Here is a 23,827-nt window from a genome sequence, read left to right on the forward strand (position 1 = left end):
ATGGCTTGAGAACTGTGACATTGTCACATGTATGTTTCTACACTTTGTTTCTCCTCGGAATAAAAGCTATAGAAAACTTTGTAGCTAAAAAGACAGTAAAAACTGAAACTCCAGCTGCTTTTCTCTGATAGAAAACACATCTGACTTTATCCTTCATCTTGAAAAACTTAGTCAAGTTGGCCATAAAGTGATAAGAGTTTGAATGGTTCTGTCTCATCCTATTTTGTAATTAGGTACATAAATCCTGTAGTAGACTGCTTGGGTGGTGCTGCTAAGATGGATCAAAACTAAGGACAACATAAAAAAAATAGATAATCTCTTTAAACATCAAGTACTGCTCCATTTGGACATCTTTGCAGGGGAGAAAAAGGAGAGAGGATATTTTATGAGAGCACCTTCCAGAGTTTCCTTCCACAGGATCAACTTGGAAGGAGAGGTGTTTAGGGAGGCTGATGGAAAACAAGGCATCAGACTGGCTGTACCCAGACTAATCATCTCTGTCTGGTGAAGAAGGCTTCGCATTTGCATATGCATATAAATGCCATTGCAGTCAGGAGAGCTATTTATTGCTTAATAATCACTGACAGTGGACCCAATCCAACCCTCCTGGAAGTCACTCCGAGTGCTTCAATTAAGTCATGGCATAGATTGCATAGCACATAACGAACCTGCACCGTGCCTAAATTAGAGCTGTCAGGCACCTTTGAATCAGTTGAATGGATAATTGGACGTAGTCAGGTAAACTTCTGTGATGTTTATACAACTGTAATTGTGATAATGATTCTTTGGACGACATTGGAGAAGGTGCCTGTGGCACTAAATGCCTGAAGTAGACTTAGTGCAGCTCTTGCATGAGGGAGTTCTGTGTGTTCCTTGTGGACCAGGCACCATTGTTTGTGTCTAAATCTCCCTTCGCAGTGCTCTTCCCCATCCTGCTTCCCTAATAGTCTGCAGCTATGGATAGACTGGGTGAAAAGGGGTTCCCTCCTTCCCCCTCTGTGTGCTTGGGTTGTTTTCAAAGGGGTGAAGCAAGTTCTTGTCCCTGCATGAAGTCATGGCTTGAGTTATGCTCTTTATCCAAAACTTATAAAACATTCCTGAGTGTTTGGTTATGGCAGTGAGATTCTATAGGAATAATTTCTGTTGGTTAATCATAAGAGAGGGACAGAAGGGAAGACAGATGCATGTAAACAACTACTACTAGTAGTGTTAGGTTAACTCACACTGCACTTACTCTTCACCAAGCTACACTTCACCTTTGTATTAATTCAGTGTTTATTGTGGCTGTTCCTGAAGATTTTCCAGCACAGCTTTGCCACCAGATGATTTGATTTGTTGACATGACCCTCCAGGCTCCTTCTTTTCTTGCTATTAAGAACTATTTCATGAGCCTACGAAGGTCGGGGTGATGCTGAAAGACATTCTCTGCTGTCAGAGCGTTCATCCCATCATGTTGTTCTCAGAGCAGATGTTGTGTTACATTCAGCAGTCACTGGATGCCTGGGGACAACTAAACTGCTGCAGACTGTCAAAAACCCAGCACCTGGCAGGGCTACTCATGGCCAGGACTTGTTGTGGGCTCCTATGATGAAAGTCATTAAAGCCAACCAGCAAATGGTGCCATTGCCTTGGTGATAATATTGATGGGATAATGTGGATTGATGTAAATGTTTGAGAAATCTGAAAAATCTTTTAACCTTTTTTTGGTAAGGCAAAATGCAAAATAACATAGATGATGTATATAGTTCCCCAATCAAAAAAAAATCCCCCTTTTTACTTTGCCCTAAAAAGATTTTCTGCATATTTAGTTTTAAGCTAATACTTCATATTTAAGAATCTGCAATTTATGGCATGAAAAGCTTTTATATTTATAATGTGCCATAACCAGTAATGAGGGCTATACTTTTGCTTTACCAGGCTTTCACATTTGTTTAATTTAGAAGGTACTTTGCTATAAAAGGAAGTGCTCTCTCTGGGTTTTAGCTGGTATAATTAACGTTATTTCACATCTACGCTCCAATATACACAAATTGATTGTGCTCATGCTGTAAAATATGACACATTCTTCTTTGATTTTCAGTCACTGCCTTTGGTGAAAAGAATGAAAAGATTACAAGATAAATATTCCTACAGACATATATTAGCAGGAGGCACAGCAAAGGGGAGTGTTATTAAGGAGTAGGAGTTGGGTATTTCAGTTATCTAATGAATAGCTAACTACCTCAGATGTAATGTGAGCTCACTATGTCAAATTAAAAACACTGGAAACATCACAAAAGAAGTTACAAAACACATTGCAAGTGGCCGTTTCAGTAAGAAAATTTTACTGCCAATGAGAAAAATGCTTCCAGTCTTTTGATTTTTATAGCACTTTTCAATTTTCCAAATTTATTCAAATAAATATCTTTATTTAAGTTAAATTTTAAATTTTTAATGATTTTCACGTAAACTTGAAACCAGAAAAAAGTTCTCATTTCAAACACATTTTCCCACCACATTCCTTTCCATGAAAAAAGGGGAATGTTTCACTTCCAGACCTCTACATCGGCCTTTGCCTTCAGATTATAGTTTTGCACAAGACAGAAGCAGGAATTGCATTCCCCACTCATTAAATACAGAGCTTTAAAATCATTTGCTAGGGTGGTAACATTTTTTTTGGATAGGCAGTCAGAGAAGTTCCTTAACTGATGTGTAATAAGGTAGCATAGTCATTATAATAATTGAAAGAGAAATTATTTACAATAATAAATGGGAATATAAGTAGGAGTAATGGGACTGTGAAATGATGGGTAAGGAACTTGGCTGAATATCAAGAAGTGATACATCTTAGGGAAATAACCTAGTTACTGAGATGGACGAAGCCCCATCAACGTGGCTCATTTAAAGCTGCACTGGACAGAGCAGTAATGAATGTCTGTCCACAAGGAAAAACGTGGAGTTTTTGAGGGGCCAAACTATTCCTGGGGTCTTTCTCTTTCGAGGCTGTGTGACTCTGAGGCAGGATGACACAGAAGGATGGGCTTTTCCAAACTCCCTGTGTTAAAATAGGGCATAAATTGCTCAGAAGCAATTCTGTGTGCTATCAACAATAGGTTTAAAAAAATGAATTATTCAAACAAAATTGCTTTCTTTAATTTTAGGCCTTTTTTTTCCATGGAAGCAATGTAAAAATGTGCTACATGGCTGGAAGAGTGTTGCCATTCCAAGAGGCACTTCTCAGCTATTTATTACTCCCTAAACACAACAATCTGACAGATCACTCTCCATTCTCGGCCCTAAATCAAAAGGGAATATTTTAGAATATAAATGTATAGAGAAGTTTGAAATAATGCTCTGATCTAGTTTAATATCCCAGAGTTGAAATAATTGCAGCTACACGAGGCATGGGAATATCTTTGGACTTCTTGCAGCTCTAATGAAGTTTCTAAAGCAAGAAAAGCACCCAAACTTGTATGAAACCAGTTCCTGGCCACATTTAAATGCTGTTCAGCAAAGCAGAAGGAGTGGGAAGCCATGGATGAGCAGACATAATCTCCTGTCTCAGACTGCCTAATTTAGGTGAAATCTTTGTTAGAAGCAGACATATAACCTTTAATGGAGTCACTGCCTTTCTTACTCACATTTCATCAACAGATTTTTCCAGCTTTGACATCATTTCAGATGCCACCTCCAGAGAATGTTGGTCTGAAATTGGGATAGCAGGATATCAGAATATCAGAAAATCACACCTGCTGAGCCCCTGTGGCCATTGTGCACCCAAAGTCATTGTCTGCCACCAGGAGGTTAACGGCAGAGTGACAAACTTGGAATGCCATCTGAAATATTTGCAACTCTGGATCAAACATGCCAGGTGAAAATTTTAAAAACTTTCAGTGATGTCAATTAGCTGGGATAAATAGATTCCTGAATGATTAGGGGAGTTGAACAAGGAAAATTTCTGTACAATTCAGGCTGTGAAACACAAAGGCACCACTTTGGCTCAGTAAGTCTTTAAGCAGCTTATTGCTGGGTAATACAGAAGGACATTTGAACACTACAGGAGGATGTACAGCTTTATTTTTGCATTCTTCTCCTGATATTTGATACTTAGAATTTCTGGACTTTTTTATCTGAGACATTAGAGTCATCTTTATGGGTTTTTTTGATTGTGATTATGATTGTCAACTCCAGCTGTGCATAAACCAGCTCTGGAAGTACAAGAAATAAAGAGCATCCTTCTGGTGAGTGACTTTTTACCAGGTGTTGCTAAACTCCTGGGAAGGACCAGGCTGTCCCTGTGTGCTGTGCTGCTCTGGTGACATAATGTGTCACTAACATGTGCTGTAGACACCCTCTCAAGTGATGGTTCTGTTTGAAGAACATTTTGGAATCTGACCTTTGTCTTGTAAAAATTATTCAGGCTCAAACCCAGTGCTTCACAAAGATTAACCCATTTTTAGTCCTTTTGTTAAAAGGAGTACACACAGCTGGAAGTGTGTTGTTGAAGTACATTCCTCATTGTAAGCAAACTTGTTCAATGCTTTTTGGATATTCTAATGTAAACCCAAATGCATGCCACATCCAGAAACTGATAACTGCAGTAATTGAGCCAAATTATTTCAAAGTAAAATACTCACCATCCATCAAATGTGATAATGTGTGGATCAGTGAAAGAGTAGCAGTTCCCTGTTGGGAGGTCTCGAACTGTGACCTAGTTAAAATGAAATGTGTAATGAATACAGTCTACACAGCAGTTTTACTTCATTACTGTTCCTCACAAAACATTAGGGGCAGGATTCATGGGTTAAGTACAAACTGCAATCTGACTTCTGAAACGTGATTGTGGATGGGGACAAAATAGGCTTTGCTTTCAAACAACAGAGTTTAATCATAGGCAGTAAGGGAGTTCATAGTGTTCCTGTTCATCTGCTGTAATGTCTTCCTTTATCTGGTAAAAGATGAAGTTTTTTATTAAAACTTTTTGCTAAGGAGTAGATCGTTCACTGAAATTATCAGGAGAATAGTGCTCATTAAATTGTACTAATTTTAATGCCTGAAGTATGTTAAAAAGGTATGCTGTAATTAAGTAGCATTATCATGTTATAGTAGTAGCTGCCTGTCCCCTAATTTGACCTCAGATTTCCTGTTACTGCATCTGAATGGCTGATTTATTGATTTGATATGCTTATTGATCAGATATTGATGATGAGGCTCCAAATCAGACTGCTTTAGGTATGTGGGTGAAACAGGAAAGGATCTACTACAGAGATTTTATTTGCATCACCCCTTGATTCCTCGGGCACCAGCTGGGTCGCAGAGGAGCTGTGAGAGCTCTGGTACCCTGCAGGGAGCAGATGTGCCTGCAGAAGCCAGAGGCAGGGCTCTGAAGCTGTAACACCTGAATCTCAGGCAGTGCTAGACCCACATTGCCAGGTCTGCTCAAGAGGATGTTTTTTTAATGGTTGAGCACTCTGCTGTCCAGTTGCCAAAAATGCAGGACTGGGTTGTGTAGCGGTTTGCGATACAAAGAACTCCCAGTCATACTGGTGGGAGTGATGGAGTGTTATGGCTTTCCATTTTCTGTCCTGCCAGACTGATTTCTTGGCCAGGGCTGTTAATTCTTTGCTCCCTCTTTGCCCACGAGGAGTCCAGAGGTGCACTTCAGTTAGTTCTACCAGGATCCATGGAGCGGGGAAGAAGGATGGCTGCTATATCCCTGTGCAGTCTTTCAGTGACAAAGCAGAACCTGGCTTTTGGGAACAGGGGTGAAATTAAATAAATGAATTAGAGGGTGAATATAGAACCTCAGTTCCTGACAACGTTCCTCACCTGCAGCAATACATCATCCATATTTCAAAATGCCCCTTAACCATGGCACAGAGACACTTCTTAGATGCCCACCAGGGTCTAGCACACCAAACTTTTGGAGTGATAGTCTTGAGGACTGAAAAAATTAACAATTCTTTGAGCTGGGGTCAGTTGTATCATTTGGATTTACAGTGTGAGATGAAGTGTCTCAGAATTTTCCCATTTTCTACACAGCTTCACACTTTCTAAGCAAAAATTTAGCACAAACAAATCTATGTGGCCCTTCCTCCTCTGCTCTTTCTTGAATGATGTCAGCAGAAGACCCAGTTCCTGGTTGAAGGCAGGAGTAGTTTGCTGAGGAAATCCTCTTTATCAGGTGTCTAGATGTGTCAGGATGTTCTGGCCACCATTTCTGTTCAAATTTCAGATAAATCAAAAATATTTTAACAAGTCAGAAGGACTAAAGGTTATGTGGATTTTAACACTTGGACGTTTTCTTGCTGTGTTGCAAGAACTATGTTACATTAAGGCCTCCAATTAACTGCAAAACAGCAACGGGAAAATGGGGGGGAGGGAAGGTCATGTCTATTATGTTTCCATAGATCAAGTTTTAACTGAGATAAATGGAATTTATTATTAAAATTGATTAAGTCAATTTCACACTTGATACATCTTCATATTTTAATGAAAGCATTTGTAATTTCAAGAAAAAATATGAGTGTGTGAGCTCACTATGCTGAATTAGCTGCAATTTCTGGTTTAAGAATCTTAAAAAGTTTGAAAGACACCAATTCTGGAGATGAAAGGTTATACATCCATGCTAGGCATTTTACTTTTGAAGACAAAAATTCTTTTGGTCCAGTTTAATCTCATTCTCTCATGAGAAAATCAACAAAAATTAGGGCAGGGAAATTGTGGATTTCACTGGGGGGTGTTTTCAGTTACTTAAGATATGCCAACTTGGATGTGCCCCTGCTCTGAGAAATTTAGCTTTGTCAAATCTGTGCTCTGGTTCATTCTCTGGGGTGGTGGGGCTACAGCTCTCAAACCTCCCAGCTGAAGTCCTGAAACAACTTCACACACAAAGGGCTGGTCCCTGCTCACCACATTTCCTTGGCCAGGCTTTCTGCAGGGAAAGTGTGGCTTGCCTCCCTGATTGCTTCTTATTATTTTTATTTTGGACATTTTGTAGCAGTATAAATGAAGAGATGGAGCAGCCTCGTGTGTCGTCAAAGGTGTCCTGGTGATTTCTGGCACAGTCACCAACTGGACACAGCACTACTGAATCCCCTTCTCTTCCCTCACTTCTGAGGCCCTGCCTTTCCTCTGCTTTTTCAGAAAATATTCTCCAAACTCTCTGTTTCCCCCCTCCCTCATTCCCTAACCCATGTTCTCCCTCTCCCCTTTTCCAGACAGAAGCACTCCTGGTTACCTCTGTATTCCAGCTCTTGGCCTTACTGATGTGCTAACTAATAATCAAGCCTAAATCTGCCAAAGCACAAGGAATTCCATGTTAATTTTCTTAGTGTATAAAGTGACTGTTTTGCTTTACTCTGCTGACAGAGGGCAGGTTTAGATTAGATATTAGGAAAAAATTCTTAATTGTGAAGGTGGTAAGGCCCTGGCACAGGATGCCCAGAGAAGCTGTGGCTGCCCCTGGATCCCTGGAAGTGTCCAAGGCCAGGTTGGACAGGGCTTGGTGCAACCTGGGATAGTGGAAGCTGTCCCTGCCTGTGGCAGGGGGGTGGAATTGGATGAGCTTTAAGGTCCCTTCCAACACAAACCATTATGACAACCATCCCTAAAAGTTTATTTATTATATGGAAAAAAAAAAAGAAAAAGAAAAAGAAAAGGAAAAGAAAAGGAAAAAAAAAAAAGAAAAGAAAAGCCTCTCATTTAGATTTGACACATTTTCCAACTGATTTTAGGACCTAACCTTCACATCCCTGGGTGTGTAAGCCCTCCAGAGCAAATCTCTTGCTGCCACTGGCTCGGCGCTGATGCGACTGCCGCGGTTGCCGTCCTGCGTGAAGTCCGTCACGGCTGTCACTGTCACCGTGGCTGCTGCACAGCTGCTCCCCGAGCAAGGCTCTGGCAGCAGATCCACCTGGCAGGCCGAGAGGGCGATGTCTGGGGGCCCTGGTACCTGGCTGCCTGGAGTGAACACGAGCACAGAGTCTGACAGGAGTTATCCGAAGTGCCACCCGTACCCTGTGTGCTGTTCAACACAAACGCCTCTCAGTGCAGGACACACATGCCTTGGAACCAGCTGGGCTTTACATGAAAGCAGTTGTGACTGACTGCATCTGGCATCCCTCTGCACTCTTCACTGTGCTGCGTTTTTTATCCCCTAAGTTTACTAAAAACTCAGTGTTGTCTATTTTTCCACAAGGTGCTAATATTTCTGGGATGACAGTGTTATCTTTATGGGTCCATGCCCAGTGAATGAAGACAAGTAGTTCTCACGACAAAGAAAGAGATGAATCTGTGTTTCTGGAAAACACTTCTCTTTCACTGTCTGGAATATAAGGAAGTATCTGCTGGGAGTTATTTAATTTAAAATAAACAGGTGTTTTGATGTGGAAAGGGAGGGTTCTTGAGTCAGTTTTCAGTGAACTATGGATCCATGACAGCAAAGCAAATGCAGCAGGTCTGTATTTGTATTTTTGGCTTAGGTTATGGTGTTTTGCTTCCCAGTCTGTAAAACAATGATAGTCTTTGTATCCTTCACAGAAGTACTGTGCAGATAAATTCACTAAAAAATGAGGAAAAATAATAAGCTATGGAGATACTGGCTGTGTCAGCATCTGTGGTGGGTAGGGAAATGATGTGTGGTGACTGAATCAGTGTGACAATAGCACTGCACATCGTGTCTTTCCTAAAGAGACCCCTACACGCAGCCAGAATGGCAGTGTCCGCTTCCCTCAGGTCCTGACCTTTCCTGCTGAGGTCTCAGGTAAAGGGCAAACCTGAATTTTTATTTCCATAGGTGTGTTTTCCCTTACACATACTGAATTACAATAGCATTTAGTTCTGAGCCATCTGGTCTGCACTGTATACAGTGTGTATTTGCTTCTCAAGAAGCCACTCAACCTTTCATGAATCCTTTGGCTGATGAAAAATGAAATTGTGGTCCTGCTGAAGCCAGTCAGAATCTCACTGCTGATATCAGGACGTACAGCCTTTTTTGAGGAACGTTTAGTTTTCTGTCCCAGACCACTAATTATCATCTTATAAGAATCAGGTTCTAGAAATGGTGGCCATAAAATTAATCTGAGATGAAAATATTGATTTTCTGATATTAAAATAAGTGATTTTCATATAATTCTTCTCATTTGTAGTCTTGCTTAATAATTTATAGAGATGGCATTAAAGTATTTTAAGACGGCATTTCTAACACAATCAAATAATCAGTGTCTTATCCCTTATGGAAAAATCTCATGAAATATAATTTAAATTAACCCTGTACAGTACTATGGGAACTGAACTAAAATCTACAGATATTAATGACATATTATCTCTCATATCAAATCCTTAAAGGCTGCCTCTCCTCACATCTTATAGAAAAGTCCTGACTCATTTTCAAGGTTCTTGATTCAATTAAATTGGAGGTTTCCATGAGGAATAGTTATTGCCATTACAGCCCCCTGAGCTGTGCTCACAACCCAGAACAAAAGTTTAAAATCAAAGAAAATCATCTTGTCAAAATAGTAACGATAAACTTAACAGAAGCCAAACTCCAGTGGCTCTGCTGTGCCTTGGCATTCATTATGATATTGTCTGAACTTGGAGAGATATTTCTGTGCTTGTAATTAGCTTTCTTATCACTTATTCCCTACATAATTAGCACAACAGTGTAGTTATATGGATTCAGTCAGACAAGCAGCTTGTCAGTTAATTTATTCAGTATAAACGAATCTCAGCTAAAATGGTTTTTGTTTTTAATTTCCAGCACTGTGGCCAGCACACATTTTTCAGAAGCCTGCAGTGTCCCTTCAAATAAACTAATGGACCCTAAAGACAGAAAAGGCTCAAAGCAAACGTGGTTGTGCAGACACCCAGCAGCAGATACTCAGCATTAAGTATATATAGGTAGCTCAATAGATAACAGCCCAAGTGTCAACTGAGGAAATAGCCTCAGGATGGAGCAACCAAGGGCTAGAGCTGGGTTTAGTTTAAGCTGCAGAAATGAGTTGATTGAAACTAACAGAAATTTTCCACTTCAGTGACAACTTCCTTCAAATATGAGGCAATTGGATGAGTTGTGCCTTCCTCTCGGCACGTCTTGGCACCAACACATCAAGTCCATTGACAGCTTGAAAATAGAGCTGCTTCTGCAAGTCCTGTTTCTTCCAGTCAAGTGCACACTGTGGGACTGGAGGAGACCTCGGTGAGGGGTCAGTCTCAGCCCGATGTGCTGAGCTCAGCCTCCCCATGTGAGAGCTCCATGCTCTCGGTGTCAGGGAGATCCTGAAAGCCTTGGTCAATGTGAGTTAAAATGAGGAAATGTGAGTTAAACAAACGGCCTTGACTGGGACTAGTTCCCATCTGGTCCTCAGAGCAGTCAGTGTCTGAGTTGCTTGGGGTCTGTGGGGATTTCCCACCACACACCAGCCCAACATCCTCAATCCCTGAGTGTGAGGCAGCCTCGCTGTCCAAGGAAATCCGTTCCCATGAGCTCAGCAGATGTTTTCCTGATGGAGCAGCACAGACCCTAAGCCAAGAGCAATATGTAGAGCAGAGCAGCACTGAGCCATGGAGAAATGCAAAGTACTCCACGTATGAGAGCCAACACAGCTGCTAGAACCATAAGGTGCTGCTCAATTTAAGATCATTGTGTTATGATACCATTTATTTATTTTCTTTTTTCTTCTGTCTAAGTAAGCACTTGGCTGGTGGTGAGGAGAGCTAGGAAAGGGAATTAAAAAGAGAAAAACATCAGGAACTATCTGGGTTTTGCCAACATTTTTTAGAGATGGCTTTTTGTGGGTAGAGAAACTGCAGCTGTAATCCTATCTCTAAACATTTCTCTCATTGAGTCACTTATGGAAGAGAAAGAAGTGACTTGTTAGAAAAAGGCTTGGGTGGTTTTTTTAGTGCTAACAGAAAGTAAATACATATGTGCCACCCTTAGGCAGGAAGGATATTCCACCTGATTGACCTGAAGACAGCATTTACTGAATAAAAGGGCAAGAGTTTTCTCATTGACATTGTCAATGTTTTCAAGTTAATAAAATAAAAAAAAAGCCTTAAACATTTAGAAAGAGAATAATATAGAAGCAGAAAAATGATTTTTTCCCTCTGTATTAAGTTAGACAAAAATTATAAACCAGCAAAAGAAAGAAAAAAGGCTTCACTACGCATTTACTGAATAATAAATCTGCAGGGGAGCTTTTTATTGATAATTAATGAAATTATTCTACCTAAGAACATTCCTGCTACAAAAAACCTTAAAATGGAATTTTACGCTCCTGGAATTTAAGATAAGTTCTTCTACTCTCAGTTATTTCATCTATAAATCTCAACAGACTTCTGTTCAGGTAATTGCTAGTCAGATTTATGGGTTTGGGGTTTTTTTCCCTCAAAAACCTGTCTGATATTATCAGCTGTTTTATTTTGCAGATAAAAATATGGCCTAGTTTGCTGATTTTATGGCTTCTGCCCTTTGACATTATTTATGTATTATATTTTCTTTTAGAATTCATTGTAACTTAAATACTGGAAAAACTAATCCCATTGATTTGATGTCAATATGTAAAACTCTTACCCAAGTCCTCAGTAGTTAGTTGCAAAGTAATTTTACAGGAATCATCCTGCCCAGGACAGGCAATGGGTACCGTGCTCAGGACAGTCAAAACATGTTCCTTGCCATCCTCTGCAATTTCTAGTGATTCTGGTAAAAACTGGAAATAAGAAAACAGTTTTTAGAAAATTTTGACAGGCAAAGGAGATGACAGATTAATCAGGCAACACTGACATATATGAAGTTTTAAGTGGTTTTAATCAATTATGAAGATATATAATTACTCATAAAATAATAATAATCTTTATCATAAACTTCTTAATAATAATAAATTTTGCAATAATGATCTTCAGCTTTACAAGGAAAAATTGCTGTTAACATACTTTAACATTTTTGGCAATTAAGAAAATGTTTGCAGTTTCCACATACAGTGTGTAATTGCTTCTCATCTCCCAATCTCAAAGCAGGCTTTTATTAAGTCTGAGAATAATACTGTAGAATTTATTTATTTTTAATATCCCTGGTTTAAAGGAGCTCTTATCCCAATGCCGTAGGATAAATACCATGGCATAAAGTCTGGCATAACCTCATGGTCATGGTTTGTAGTCTGTGCCAGGTGCAAAATAAGTGCAATTTTTGACCAATTTCCCTTCCCTGCTGTGTCAGGGAGAAGAATTGCTCTGCACATAAAATACTACGTCTTTGGGGACCCCTGCACCAGGGAGAGAGCTCGGGTTGTGCCTTTTCTGTCTGTCCATTGTCCTGGGAAAAGAGCAGAGACAGCACTCAGGCCTAGTCGGGAATGGGAATTTCCATTCTCTGGAAAATTCTGACACTTCAAAAAAATTCCTCAGAAACTGTTCTACACAGAATGGGCTACCAGGTTTTTCAGACCCCATTCACGGAGGCAGGACACTCAGATACTCAGAACATCCCAAAATCTCCTGGACTGCCAGGCTGACAACCTAATCCTTGAGTGGGATTAGACCTGGTCCTCACATTTGGTGTGAATGTATCTTCAGCAACTGTTTCATAATGCCTGCCCATAGCAAGATGATGGATAAAAGTTTATTTTTTTATCTTCACTTTGTTCTGGCTCAGTTACAATGAAATGGTGCATCTTTGCAGGTTTGTAGGTGTGTCCTCCCATCACACAAAAGCCCCAGAGCTCTTCAGGGCACATTTACTAGGACACCTAGCTTTGCTCCTACTTTGTGGCACATCAGTGTCCACACGTGCACACGGTGCCAGTGGGTGTTTCAGGGTGTTTTACAGACAAACTAAAGCCATTTCCTCAAAGTGAACATCGAAGCAGCACTGCTTATTATGATCAGGATTTATGTGTCTTCATCATGATTTTCAAATATTCCCTAGTCAGTGACTCAGGGCCATGGTGTTACCTTAATCCCGGCATAGAAAGCTTTGCTGTCCTCAGGCAGTGACTGCTGCTCAGGAGTGCCCCTCCTAAAAGCTGTGACAGTGCAAACGACCTGTAATAAATAAATAAACAGCACGTGCTACAGCATTTCCTGAATAACATTCATATAATTATGCATCTTCCTGTTGCTCAAGAGGTTTTAAGCTTTCATTCTACTGCTGAAATATATTTTGGGGATTTAGGCTTTGAGAATATTTATGTGTAAATGTTGCGATTTGGAAGAATTTTTGATGCATTTAATAAGCAAAGAACCATGGCTTTTGTCTCAAAAACTAATAGCACTGAGTGCTTATGATGAGTTTTCTTCTGCAGTTTTTAAACTTCCAGGTTTGTGATTTTAACTCATTTTGCTGAGGAAGAATGACATTGTTCATAGATGTTAGAATTCAGACGTTTGCTCTTGGGATCCCAGAATCCAGTTTGTCCACTGGATCAAGTATCTTCTCTCTGTACCATGATTACCACGATTGTAAGCATTTTATTTTAAAATTTAAATTAGTTTGACAGTCATCCAGCCTCAGAAACTGTGTCAGCAATATGAGAAGCTCCTTTTTTCCCCTTATTGTATTATAAAAGATGATGCAGATGTGCCTACAGGGTTTATATTGCATTAAAAAAGAAAAAAGAAAATTCACCCAAACAAAAAACTCCCCCAAATACAATGTACCAGGACACTTATGTTGTATTCCTAGCACAGCCACACAACCTTTATCTCTGCTGAGCCCGCACACCATCTGCCAACTTAATGTTTCATTGGTTTCAAAAAAACCAAATTGCTAAAATCATTTCTAGGATCATAAGATTAAAATACAGAAATTTTCCTTCAAGCAAATGACAATAGACTCTGAAACTGTAGTTCTGAATATTTTTTTAGTCGTCTTCTTGGAAATGGAGTAACAGATTGTGACATATTAAGTCAAATTCCAAATACTCAGATGACATATTTATAGCTGCTGCCTTTTTTAAGCCTCAAGTAACCCGCAAGGAAGAACTGGGCCAATCCAATTTATTTTCCATTGTGACAAACACCTTTGGATGGATTTTCCAGCATCACTCACTGGCCATGCTGATGCTGGTAGCTCTCACCTGCTGGTTAAGGCATGACCCTCATGACCACTACCTGCAAAACAGGTTCTACACCAGGATATCCCTAGATTCATGTGGTCATATGGGCATGAGTTGCATAAAAGACTGGAATATTTGTTTTAGCACCCTAAAAGTGCCTCTTCGTTACCATGAGGTCATGAGTTTCCTCCAAACTGAAGAATCTTCTTTTGTACCTCTTTTGTGCACAGTGGAAATTCTCCACTGGCAATACAGGGTCGTTTGTAGGGCTGTGGGGGAAAACAAGTGTTTTCTGTGCTCTTCAAGTGGATTATTTCCAGTTCAGCTCAATCCCAGGCTTATGTGCCTTTTGGGATGTTTCTGCTTTCACAATTTTTCTCACTCTTTTGCAGACAGCTCCAGACAGTTTGGCCCAGTGAAAATGCTGTCATTTGTTACATTAACAAGATGGAAGCCTTGAGGTCATACTGGGTGTACTGGGGGAAAAACAGACACAGATCTCACCTCACAGAGATACCTTACAGTTAAAATTCCTCAGATATTTCATAGTCATCCAGTTTGCCCCCAAAGGAGTGCAAGTTCTTGTCTCCTCAAGGTAATAAGCCCCTGTTATCATTAGATATTTATTATCTCCAATTCTTCCCTAAAGGCTCGTGTTCAGCTTACAGACTTTTCAAAACAGTTCCTATGCTGGGAAGGCAGAAAGTGAGTGTTGATCATGCTCCTGCAGCTTCTCCTGCAGCTGCCACAGGGAGAGTCTGCAAAATCAGGACCTGACAAGGCGGTGACAACAGAGAAAGGGTTCAGATAATGCAGATTTCCTCTACCAAAAAATAAATAGCACTGACCCCCTTGCAGAGCTCATTGAGCAGATCGTATGCACCCGCATTGCAGATGATGTATTTGCACTCACTGGGCTGTTTGCACTTCTGGCTTCAGTGCTTTTAACAAAAAATATCCACACTGAGATTCCCTCTGAGCACAGCATGAGGGGCGTTTGTGCCAGGGAGGGAGCTGCAGTGAGAGGCAGCAGGGACATGCACAGGGATGCCCAGCACTGACAGAGGCATTGCCTGGTGATCTTCCCCAAAGTGATATTCTGGGAAATATCAGTACCCAGTCTCGTTGTATTTCCTCTCATATATATTTTAGAGGTATATTTTATTGATAAAGCACCAAACACTCAAATAAAAATTTACTCCCTGATGATACACTGAGATATCCATGGACTATCAGTCTACCCCAGCTCAATGTTAAGTACTTTTGGAGGTTAGCACAAACTTTAAAAATTCAAAATGTAGGGACAGCCATCACAATTTACATTTTATTTCTGTCTTTTATATCATTCCTCTGCTTGTATTGCCTCTTCCTTGTTAGGTGTACACTTCACAATCAGCAGATAAGTTCATCAGCTACTGAGCTACAGGCTGACAGTTTGTCACATAATTATGATAGTCACTCCAAGGAGGGGAGGTTTTTTTGCCTTCAGCTAAATACTAACTCTTTTTTCTCCACTTCAGTGATAAAATTTTTCTTTCTCTTTTTCTCTTCCCCCCCTACACCCATCTCAGGATGCAGCCTTTTTAAAGCAAAGAGATAAAAGCACCACTGACAGCAGTATGCTGATGGCCGTGACAAGTTAGGAAGTATGTTTCCCCAAACTCATTGGATCTGTTAAAAAAAGTTGAATTCTATTTTTTTATCATCTCCTTTAAAGGGACAGGTGCCCTTGGACAGGATGACTGGATTGCTTCCCATCATGGGATGCTTCCTTTTTCCTGTGTGCTGGCAAAACTTCCCATAGGGCAGAAAACTACTTCTAGGCACAAAACTCTTATCAAAAGAGGCTCTTTTAGCCAAGAACTGTCTCCTTTCCTGTGTGTTGGAGAAGATTTCCCCCTTCCATGGACTCAGAGTTGTACCCATTTTGACATGAACCTCGTGAGCAGCTTCTTTGTCTAAAAGCAGAATTCAGTCATTACTTTGGTGAGAGTCAGGGGGCTCTGGGACACAATTTGGGAAAATATTTTAATCCTAGGACCTGTCATCATCTCCAGAAAATTTCTCCCTAATAACTTGCACATTAAAATGTGGGTATTTTTCCTCATAGCTTTCAGAATTCAAGTTTCCTCCTAATCAGTTGTTTCTACTTATTTTGATGATAATAATGTATCGATTTCACCTTTTCCTCTAACTAATTCTGAATGTAGTGTGGGGAGTCCAGGCTAGGGCATGGAGGGAGAAATTTGCCAGCAGACCCAGCTTTGCCCTATCTCCTCTCTCATCAGCCTCTCCCCCTGTGCTCATACAAGGGGTTGAGTTAACAAAGGCTAGCTGTGGGAAGCTCCCTTCCTAACATAAGGAACTATTTAGGGTCACCTGCTGCTGGCCATTCCCTGGGCAGGGAAATCTGGATGCTGCTGGAAGGTGCAGGTGCAGATCTGGGGGTAATTATTAACTCTGGGGTTGGATCCACCCTCCTACAGCTACATCACCCATGTCAGACAGCAGGCTGGGGCTGCAAGGCTCAGAGTCACAGGTAACACTCCTGGCTTGTGGGTGGAGGGCTGGGCAGGGAATCACCGTGCCAGGTGAAAGGTGTCTCCCGACAGCAGTCAGGGCACTGGAGCTGCCATTGCCTGCTCCATTAAACACTAATGGGCTGGGGTCAGAAAAACCTGGAGTCACCACTCTGCTGGGAGCTGGAAGTGTGTGTGGGAGGGAGCTGTGGTTTACAGCCTTGATGAAAAGAGCAAAGGATGAGTAGAACTGAAGGATGACATTTCTGGGGAAGCTGTAAGAAAAGAAAAATAGTTCTTATTAGCTTGAGAAAATGATCTGGCTGTAGGTATTTGTAGAAAGGGGTAGGAACAAAGTCTCTGGGAAGGCTTTCCAGAAGGGTTAGCAGGAAGGGGAAAGTAGGGAGAATCTGTCTGATTTAATTAATGAACTAGACCTTCTAGCTTTAGAACACAAATCACTCACTGTGAGGGGCTGTTGGCTGCAGAAGGGAGGGAGCAGGTGCAGCTGTGTGACCTGGCACTGTGGGAAGTCCAGCTCTGCTCACTTTGCTACTCGCTGTACAGGAAGAAGGAAGCTCTTCCCAGTTGTCAAATGGCCAAGCAGTGTGTGGAATCTGACTCCAGGTCATTATTCTGCTAAGGAAGGAAATTTTCCCAGGGTAGTAGCAAGGTGTTTTATCATCTGCAGAGTTTTGCTCATCAACCCTCTGACCCTTTCTGCTTTAAAATCTCTGTTCAAGTTCAGCCAGAGTTCTGTTTCTGTGGGCATGCTTCTCATTTTCTACCTGAAGGTTGAGAGAGAAATTGTAAGCTCAGGTGTGACCTACAAACAGGCAGGTCCTCCTGTTCCTGTTGTTGATTTTGGCAAGTTCAGTGGCTGGGAGGGGATTAGTACTTGAATAGGGGAAATGCCACTTTGTCACTTTGGAGTCCAGATGCTGATGCAGACCTCTGAACTGGGAAGTGACAGTCTGAGTCAGTGAGAGCTGAGCCAAGGGTGTGAAGTGACCCTAAAGAGGAGATGCTGAGGGTCAATGCTGACTGGGGGTCTGTAAGATTACTATTTCTGGGAGAGGGGAAGGGGAAAATCTTCAAGATGGCCTTCTAAGTGCTTGAGTATTTACACAGATATAGACTTAATATGATTTAACCTTTACGAGCCCATATACCCAGGATTTTCCATCTAAGTGCAATAATTGTACTGGATCTATCATCTGGTATGAGCTGGTTCTCTCCCCTGAGCTGAGCTGGGACATCTCTTAGAAGTGCTGGCAGTAAGACAAAAATCCTATTTCCTTGAGAGATGAAGCATAAGTGCTCTGCAAGATTGGGCTGTGTTCAGCACCAGGAACAACAGGACAGTTCAGAACTTTTGCCTTGTCACTGGAGGTATTTAAGGCCAATTTGGGTGGGGCTTGGAGCAACCTGGTCTAGCAGAAGGTGTCCCTGCCCATGGAGTGGGGGTTAGAACTGGATGGTCTTTGGGGTCTCTTCCAATCCAAACCACCCTATGGAATTTCACACTTTCTCTTGTGAGAGAAAAATAGTTATTTTATATATTCACGTAATAATTTGCTGTCTTTATGCTGGGGCATAATCTCCTTCTGTTGCAGAGTGCTGTGCAAAGCAGCCACTTCTACCCCAGAGCTCAGAAAGGCTGGTTTTGCTTAAACATTCTTATTTTACAGTGAGCACCATGGTTTATGCAGGGTGACAATTGCTCCTCGCCATGTGAACTTTTGGATTGCTGTGCCGAGCAAAATCTGAACAGTTTTCTTCCAAACACCTTTCTTTCTTAGCATAACTCATTACTCACAGTGTGCTGCTATAATTTATAGATGGCTGTGCCTCGAGGAATGAAATGACCTCTGTCACTATCACAAATAAGGCTTAGGAATGCCAGGATTTTCATATCAGATGGAGTAGGCTTCCTTCAGAGCTTATAGAGAAATAGTGGCATGTTATAGATTTATTTAAGACTGCAATGGTTTCATGAACATTATGCTGCCAGCATTACTGTCTGAAATAACAAAATTGGAGCCCAAAGATGGGGGGAAGAAAGGACATATGATGGCTATTAAAAAATAACTGGCTGTTTAGTCAATACAAGTTCAGGAATGCTGGCTGGTAAACCTCAGCTCTTCTCTAGGGTTTGACTGCGTATTAAAATATATCAATAGCTATTCCATTATGTGACTGACCTATTACCTAGAGACTTTTTTACAGACAAAGAGTAGCATCGACATCAACCACCCAAAAAGTGAAGTAAAAAAAAAAAAAAAAAAAAAAAATCATCTTGCTGGGCTGTAGTTTTTTGTTGAGAAATGAACAGAGAAGGTGCTGATTTCAGGCCATGAATGTGTCGAGACCCAAATGCAGCTTATTTGGCAGGTAGAGATAATGAGTCAAAAAGGTTGAAAAAAAGCAAGGAGTTTTCAAAATGCTGCACATCCTGTGTCCTGGGGGACAAATTATGCCTTGAATGCCCCTCGTGCCCCCTGGCAGTGCACAGCCTTGGGGAAGCTACCACTGGGCTCTGAATGGAAAAGGGGGAAAGTATTGGGAAGTGCTTCTAATTTATTGCCTCCTCTCTCATGAAGCTTTTATCAGTGTGGATCTGGCCTCCCTTTAATGCTGTCTGAGAGAATATTCTTCCACCTACGTCTTTCTTGGGCAGGGGAGAGTTACCCATTGCCTCCGTGTGGAGGAGTTTGGTGCCCAGGGTTTGGTTCCCCTTTTAGTGCCATCACCTTTCCTCTGGGGCGGCCCTATAAATGCTAAATTTCTTCAGATTTACAGCACTGGAGGTGAGAGTCTTCTCCTTTTTGACTCCTGTTAGACACCCAGACTGGGATGGCAAACACAGTGAAATGCTTTTTTAAAATCTTTATTCTGTAAAACTGAATTCTCAGTTACAGCTGAAGCTTCATCGCCTGGTTTTCACCCGAGATGATTTATGGATAATTATAATTAGTCAAATAGACCATGAAGACCTTTAAAGAAATCTAACAAGGAAGAGAACATTTTAGTCTCGCTAAACCCACTAAATTAAACACGTCGTTTCAGCAGAGGACAAAGAAGGGCTTACTGGAAACTTAATATAATAAAAATAGTCTTATAAAGATTTGGTGATGCTACTTGTTAACAGAACCTTATTTTCTCTGAATCCCTCAGGATTGTTAAAACTAGATTTGAAGTGATTGCAAGTGAAATTATTTTGATGAGAATATCTCTTCATAATGCAAACTTGTCTTAAACTGGCAGAATTATCTACCCCATGTTATAACATGTGAGGGCATCATCAGTCAGATTTCTGAGCTTGGCTAAAGATCTCGTAATCTCACTCAGCATTTCTCAGACCACGTCTGGAATACTGTGTTCATTTTGGATCACCACTACACAAAAACATGTGGGCAGGCTGGAGAGGGTCCAGAGAAGGGTCACAAAGATGAGCCAAGGCCTGGGAAGCCACAGTGTAATGAAGGGCTGAGAGAACTGAGTTCATTCAGCCTTGATGAAAGAAGGCTCGGGGGAAACCTCATCACCATATTCCAGTTTTTAAAGAGTGGATACAAAGAAGATGGAGAGTCCCTTTTTACAGATAGTAACATGGAAAAGATGAGGGAAAATTCTGATTAGACACAAAAAGAATTTTTTTTCACAATGAGAACAGTTATCCATTGGACTAATCTCAGCAGTGGTGGATTCCCTGATATTGGACTCTTCAGGTTCAGCAGTAAAAGGCTACTGGGTTGCCTTGTCTAGATTGTGCTTTTGTCAAGAAAATTTAGACCTGATGAACATTGAACCCTCTGTTTGGGCCTGGTATTCTATGATTACACGATCTCAAAGAAGAGCTGCACAATGCCAAGGCTATTTCCAACCTACTTCTAACACCAGCCTGTTACCCCTGTTTATTCTTTCAGTTTGCTGTAGCATCACTAATGTCCCTCTGCCTATAAAAGTTATGAACCTAATTTAACTTTTTATGGTATAGAAACAAGACTTGTTTCTATACCATAAAAGGCCATGAATTCATACACAAGAGTTGTGGGGTGATGTTATGAAGCCGCTTTATTCCTTAACCATCCGCTCAATGCCCAAGGAGGCCGTGCCTTTAAGATGGACCCGGGGGCGGGGCCACGGGACTGAGTGCGGGGCAGTCGAACGGCTCAGCCCAAGGGCTCAGGGGCTGGGCAGGGCTCGGGAGGGCGTGTGCTGGAGTGCTGTGCTGCTCTTTGGGTTTCTTTTGTGTTCCACATAGCTGGAAAAAAGGTTCTGTTGGTTTTTTTCTTGTTCTTTTTTTCCTTGCCTCACTGCCTCCCTTCCCTCCTCACTGGTCCGGGGAGCCTATGGGGGTGGCCCCAGCTGGCCCACGGGGTGGCCCTGGCTGGTCCGAGCCCGTGTGTCTGTTCCCTCTCCAGGAATCTGTTGTATTTTGAGGGTTTTTTTTATCCTGTTCTACCCTGTTTTGTTTGTGTGTTAATAAACAGTTTGGTTTCTTTTTCCCCACTTTCACTTCTTGTGACCCACTTGTCTTATTGGTGGACAAAAAGGGGAGGCCCTTTCCTCCTGAAGTTTTGTCTCCAAAACCGAGACAAGTCAATTTTTTTCACATCTGTATTGGTTTCTGTTTTGTTGTTGTTGTTGAGAGTAGATCATTGTTGCTGTGTAAGCCATCAAATATACTTCTTAAAGATTGTTTTGTAATGAACTCTATCTTTCAGTATGCTATTGAACCAGGAATTTGGAATCAGAGAGGCAGAACAATGTGAAAAAAACCATAAAATAAATCTCCCTCTATTTTAAAATGTACTATCTTTTTTTTTTTCTGTGAAAAGATGTTATTGTGTCTCTGGTCCATGGATATAAAAATTACTGAGTGCATGCAGCTGAGCCTGCCTCTGCTGCAAAATCTCACTGCCTCAAGATACGGAAAGTACTCAGCAAAAATTGGCTCTGGCATGTGTACCCACCACTTATACAAACCTCACAGTATTCAAGGTGTAATGTAACTGCAACTATTCAATTTGCCTTTAGAATGTGGCAAAATACCTTCCAAGAACTCACTGCAATTCAACGAAATATTACAGGTCCTGATCCGGGTTAATGTTATTTAATAATCTTGTTGTGGAACAGTTTCAGCTCTTTTTGGGCAGTAGCTCTAAACATAAGGAGTGAGGAGCAGCGCTAATAAAAGCACAACAAAGATTTAGAAAAAGGGTTTGATCTCCTCTGAGTGTGTGACCTGTGCTGCTGAAGGCGGGGTGGCATTACCGTGTCTCCCAAGCGGAGATTTGAGCCGTCCATCTCCACGTAGGAAAATGACTGCGGGGTGGTCTCATGGTGGACCTGCTCCCTCTTCCCAGGGCCAGAGAGGCGAGACCAGAGCACCTGGTACTGCACTGAGGGCTCAGGGGAAGGGGGGCTGTAGCTGCACTTCAGGTGGACTCGGCCTTGCATGAGCTCGGGAGTGATCACTGGTTGCAAAGCCAGGCTTGTGAGCTTGTCTGGAAGAGGAAAACAAAAGAGGGATGTAGCACAAAATGTTGTTTTGACATTACAGTAGTTCACCTGACAAGGAGATGTCAATGCAATTAAACATGGGAGATGCACTACATTTTATGTTCCTGTGATTTAATTAGTAACCATGCAAGCAAGAATGTGTACTTCATATGAAATGCAAAAATTGCTTATTGTGTACTGACTACCTATTGCTGTTATACCATCTGACCTGCCGGTTTTGTATGTGGGGTTATTTTTGTTTTGCAGTGAGAGAATTATTGAAATGAAGCACTCAGATTAATATAAATTAATTACTCTGGCAAAGGCCATCAGCTTTGCATTTCCCTGAAGCACAGCCTTTTGATCCAAGTTTTGCAATAAGCACAGAAGAGATATGAGAAATCATTATGTTGCAGAGGTAAACTGGCTCTCAGAAACCACCCAGCCCCTGCTGTTATACTGTGAAGATCCTTTCCAGGTTGTTTTGGGATGTATCTAGGCTAGGTCTGCTCAATATAGTTTCCCTCTGCCCAGAATAATGCCATTGCTCTAAAAATACAGCTTGCTTTCTGTAGGCTTCAACAAGTAATGAAGTCTGAAACCTTTCCTTCTGTTAAACTCACCTAGGAAGTAGAAGCAAAAAGAGGTATAAAAGTGTAAGGGGATGTTTTTCATCTCTAGAGACCCATACTCAAACAACATGAAGATGGTTCAACACCAACACTGGTTCAGATGCTTTGAAAGGATAAATTAAGTAACTTTTTTGGAGGAGTGTAGAAAACATAATACATGGGAGCCCAAGAGAATAAAATATGAAGCTGTTACAGCAGAACAGAGAACCAATGTGTTAGCATCTGTCCAGGGCAAACAGCAAGAGGTAAGAAAAAGAAGCAAGTTACTTAAAATATGAATAAAGACCAGTTGTTTATACCTTTTTCTATTCTGTTTCTAACAGAAGCTGCCTCAAACTGTGGCTCACATCATGACTGTGTGCAGGAAATTACCCCAGAAGGACAAAGTTAGGTGATCAGCTCACGGGAGGGTGTGAGCGGAATTGCAAACACCAACGCTGCTTTTCCCAGCTCTGTCCTTTCTGCCAAGTTACAGAGTTTTAAATTCATTTTGTTTTGCAGCTCAGAAGTGCTGACCAGTGTCCTGCTCCTGAATCTCCAGCAGAAGGGGCTGGGGAATTCACCCTGACACAAAGCCATGGCCATGCCAGCTGGACCCAGCTGAGCCTCCTGGGGTGCAATATCTACAGCTGAATTTAAGCCAGTGAGGTAGAAACCCCCAGTAAAAAAACTCCAGCTTTGGGTGTTTTCTATCCAATGCATGACACTGCAAAAACATCCTAAAGGCAAGAATTTAAAGACTCTGAAGGACTGGACCTCACTGAGAATGAGATCGGGATAGGTGGGAAGGGATAAGCTTTCTTTTATGAGAAATGGAGGCAGCTTTACATCACTGAACAGGTATGAATGATCAAATAGGACAAAATTATTCACCCAAAATGTATTGGCAAAAAAAATTCTTTGAACAAGAGTAGTGGAAATCTTAGAGTTTATAAAAAAGCCAAGCTTAAACTGAAAAGCTACTCTATTCAGTTAAAAAGTAATTTCGGAGTAAGAATCGGTTTCATTTATTTTAATGGATTTTTTTTTTTAAATTTCAAATAGTGAATTAATCTCATGTTCTTTGAGCCTTTCTTCCTTCCTCTTCTTCAAGTGGGAATGTTAAAATATTGATAAAGATAAGAAAATAGTTATC

At 41.2% G+C, this 23,827-nt stretch overlaps 1 protein-coding gene across 1 annotated transcript in view; it reads right to left on the reverse strand.

The window, feature by feature from the left end:
* LOC116446613 (von Willebrand factor D and EGF domain-containing protein-like) overlaps positions 1 to 23,827 on the reverse strand; it is a 170,525-nt gene that overhangs the window by 100,675 nt on the left and 46,023 nt on the right. Inside the window, exons 4-8 of the mRNA XM_032114757.1 lie at positions 21,833 to 22,065; positions 12,931 to 13,020; positions 11,555 to 11,690; positions 7,724 to 7,941; positions 4,617 to 4,690 (exon numbers count right to left, since the gene is read on the reverse strand). Of these exons, the coding sequence (XP_031970648.1) occupies positions 4,617 to 4,690; positions 7,724 to 7,941; positions 11,555 to 11,690; positions 12,931 to 13,020; positions 21,833 to 22,065 (751 nt within the window). The remainder of the gene's footprint in view (positions 1 to 4,616; positions 4,691 to 7,723; positions 7,942 to 11,554; positions 11,691 to 12,930; positions 13,021 to 21,832; positions 22,066 to 23,827) is intronic.

This window comes from Corvus moneduloides, chromosome 7, assembly GCF_009650955.1.
Source record: "Corvus moneduloides isolate bCorMon1 chromosome 7, bCorMon1.pri, whole genome shotgun sequence".
Taxonomy (NCBI): domain Eukaryota; kingdom Metazoa; phylum Chordata; class Aves; order Passeriformes; family Corvidae; genus Corvus; species Corvus moneduloides.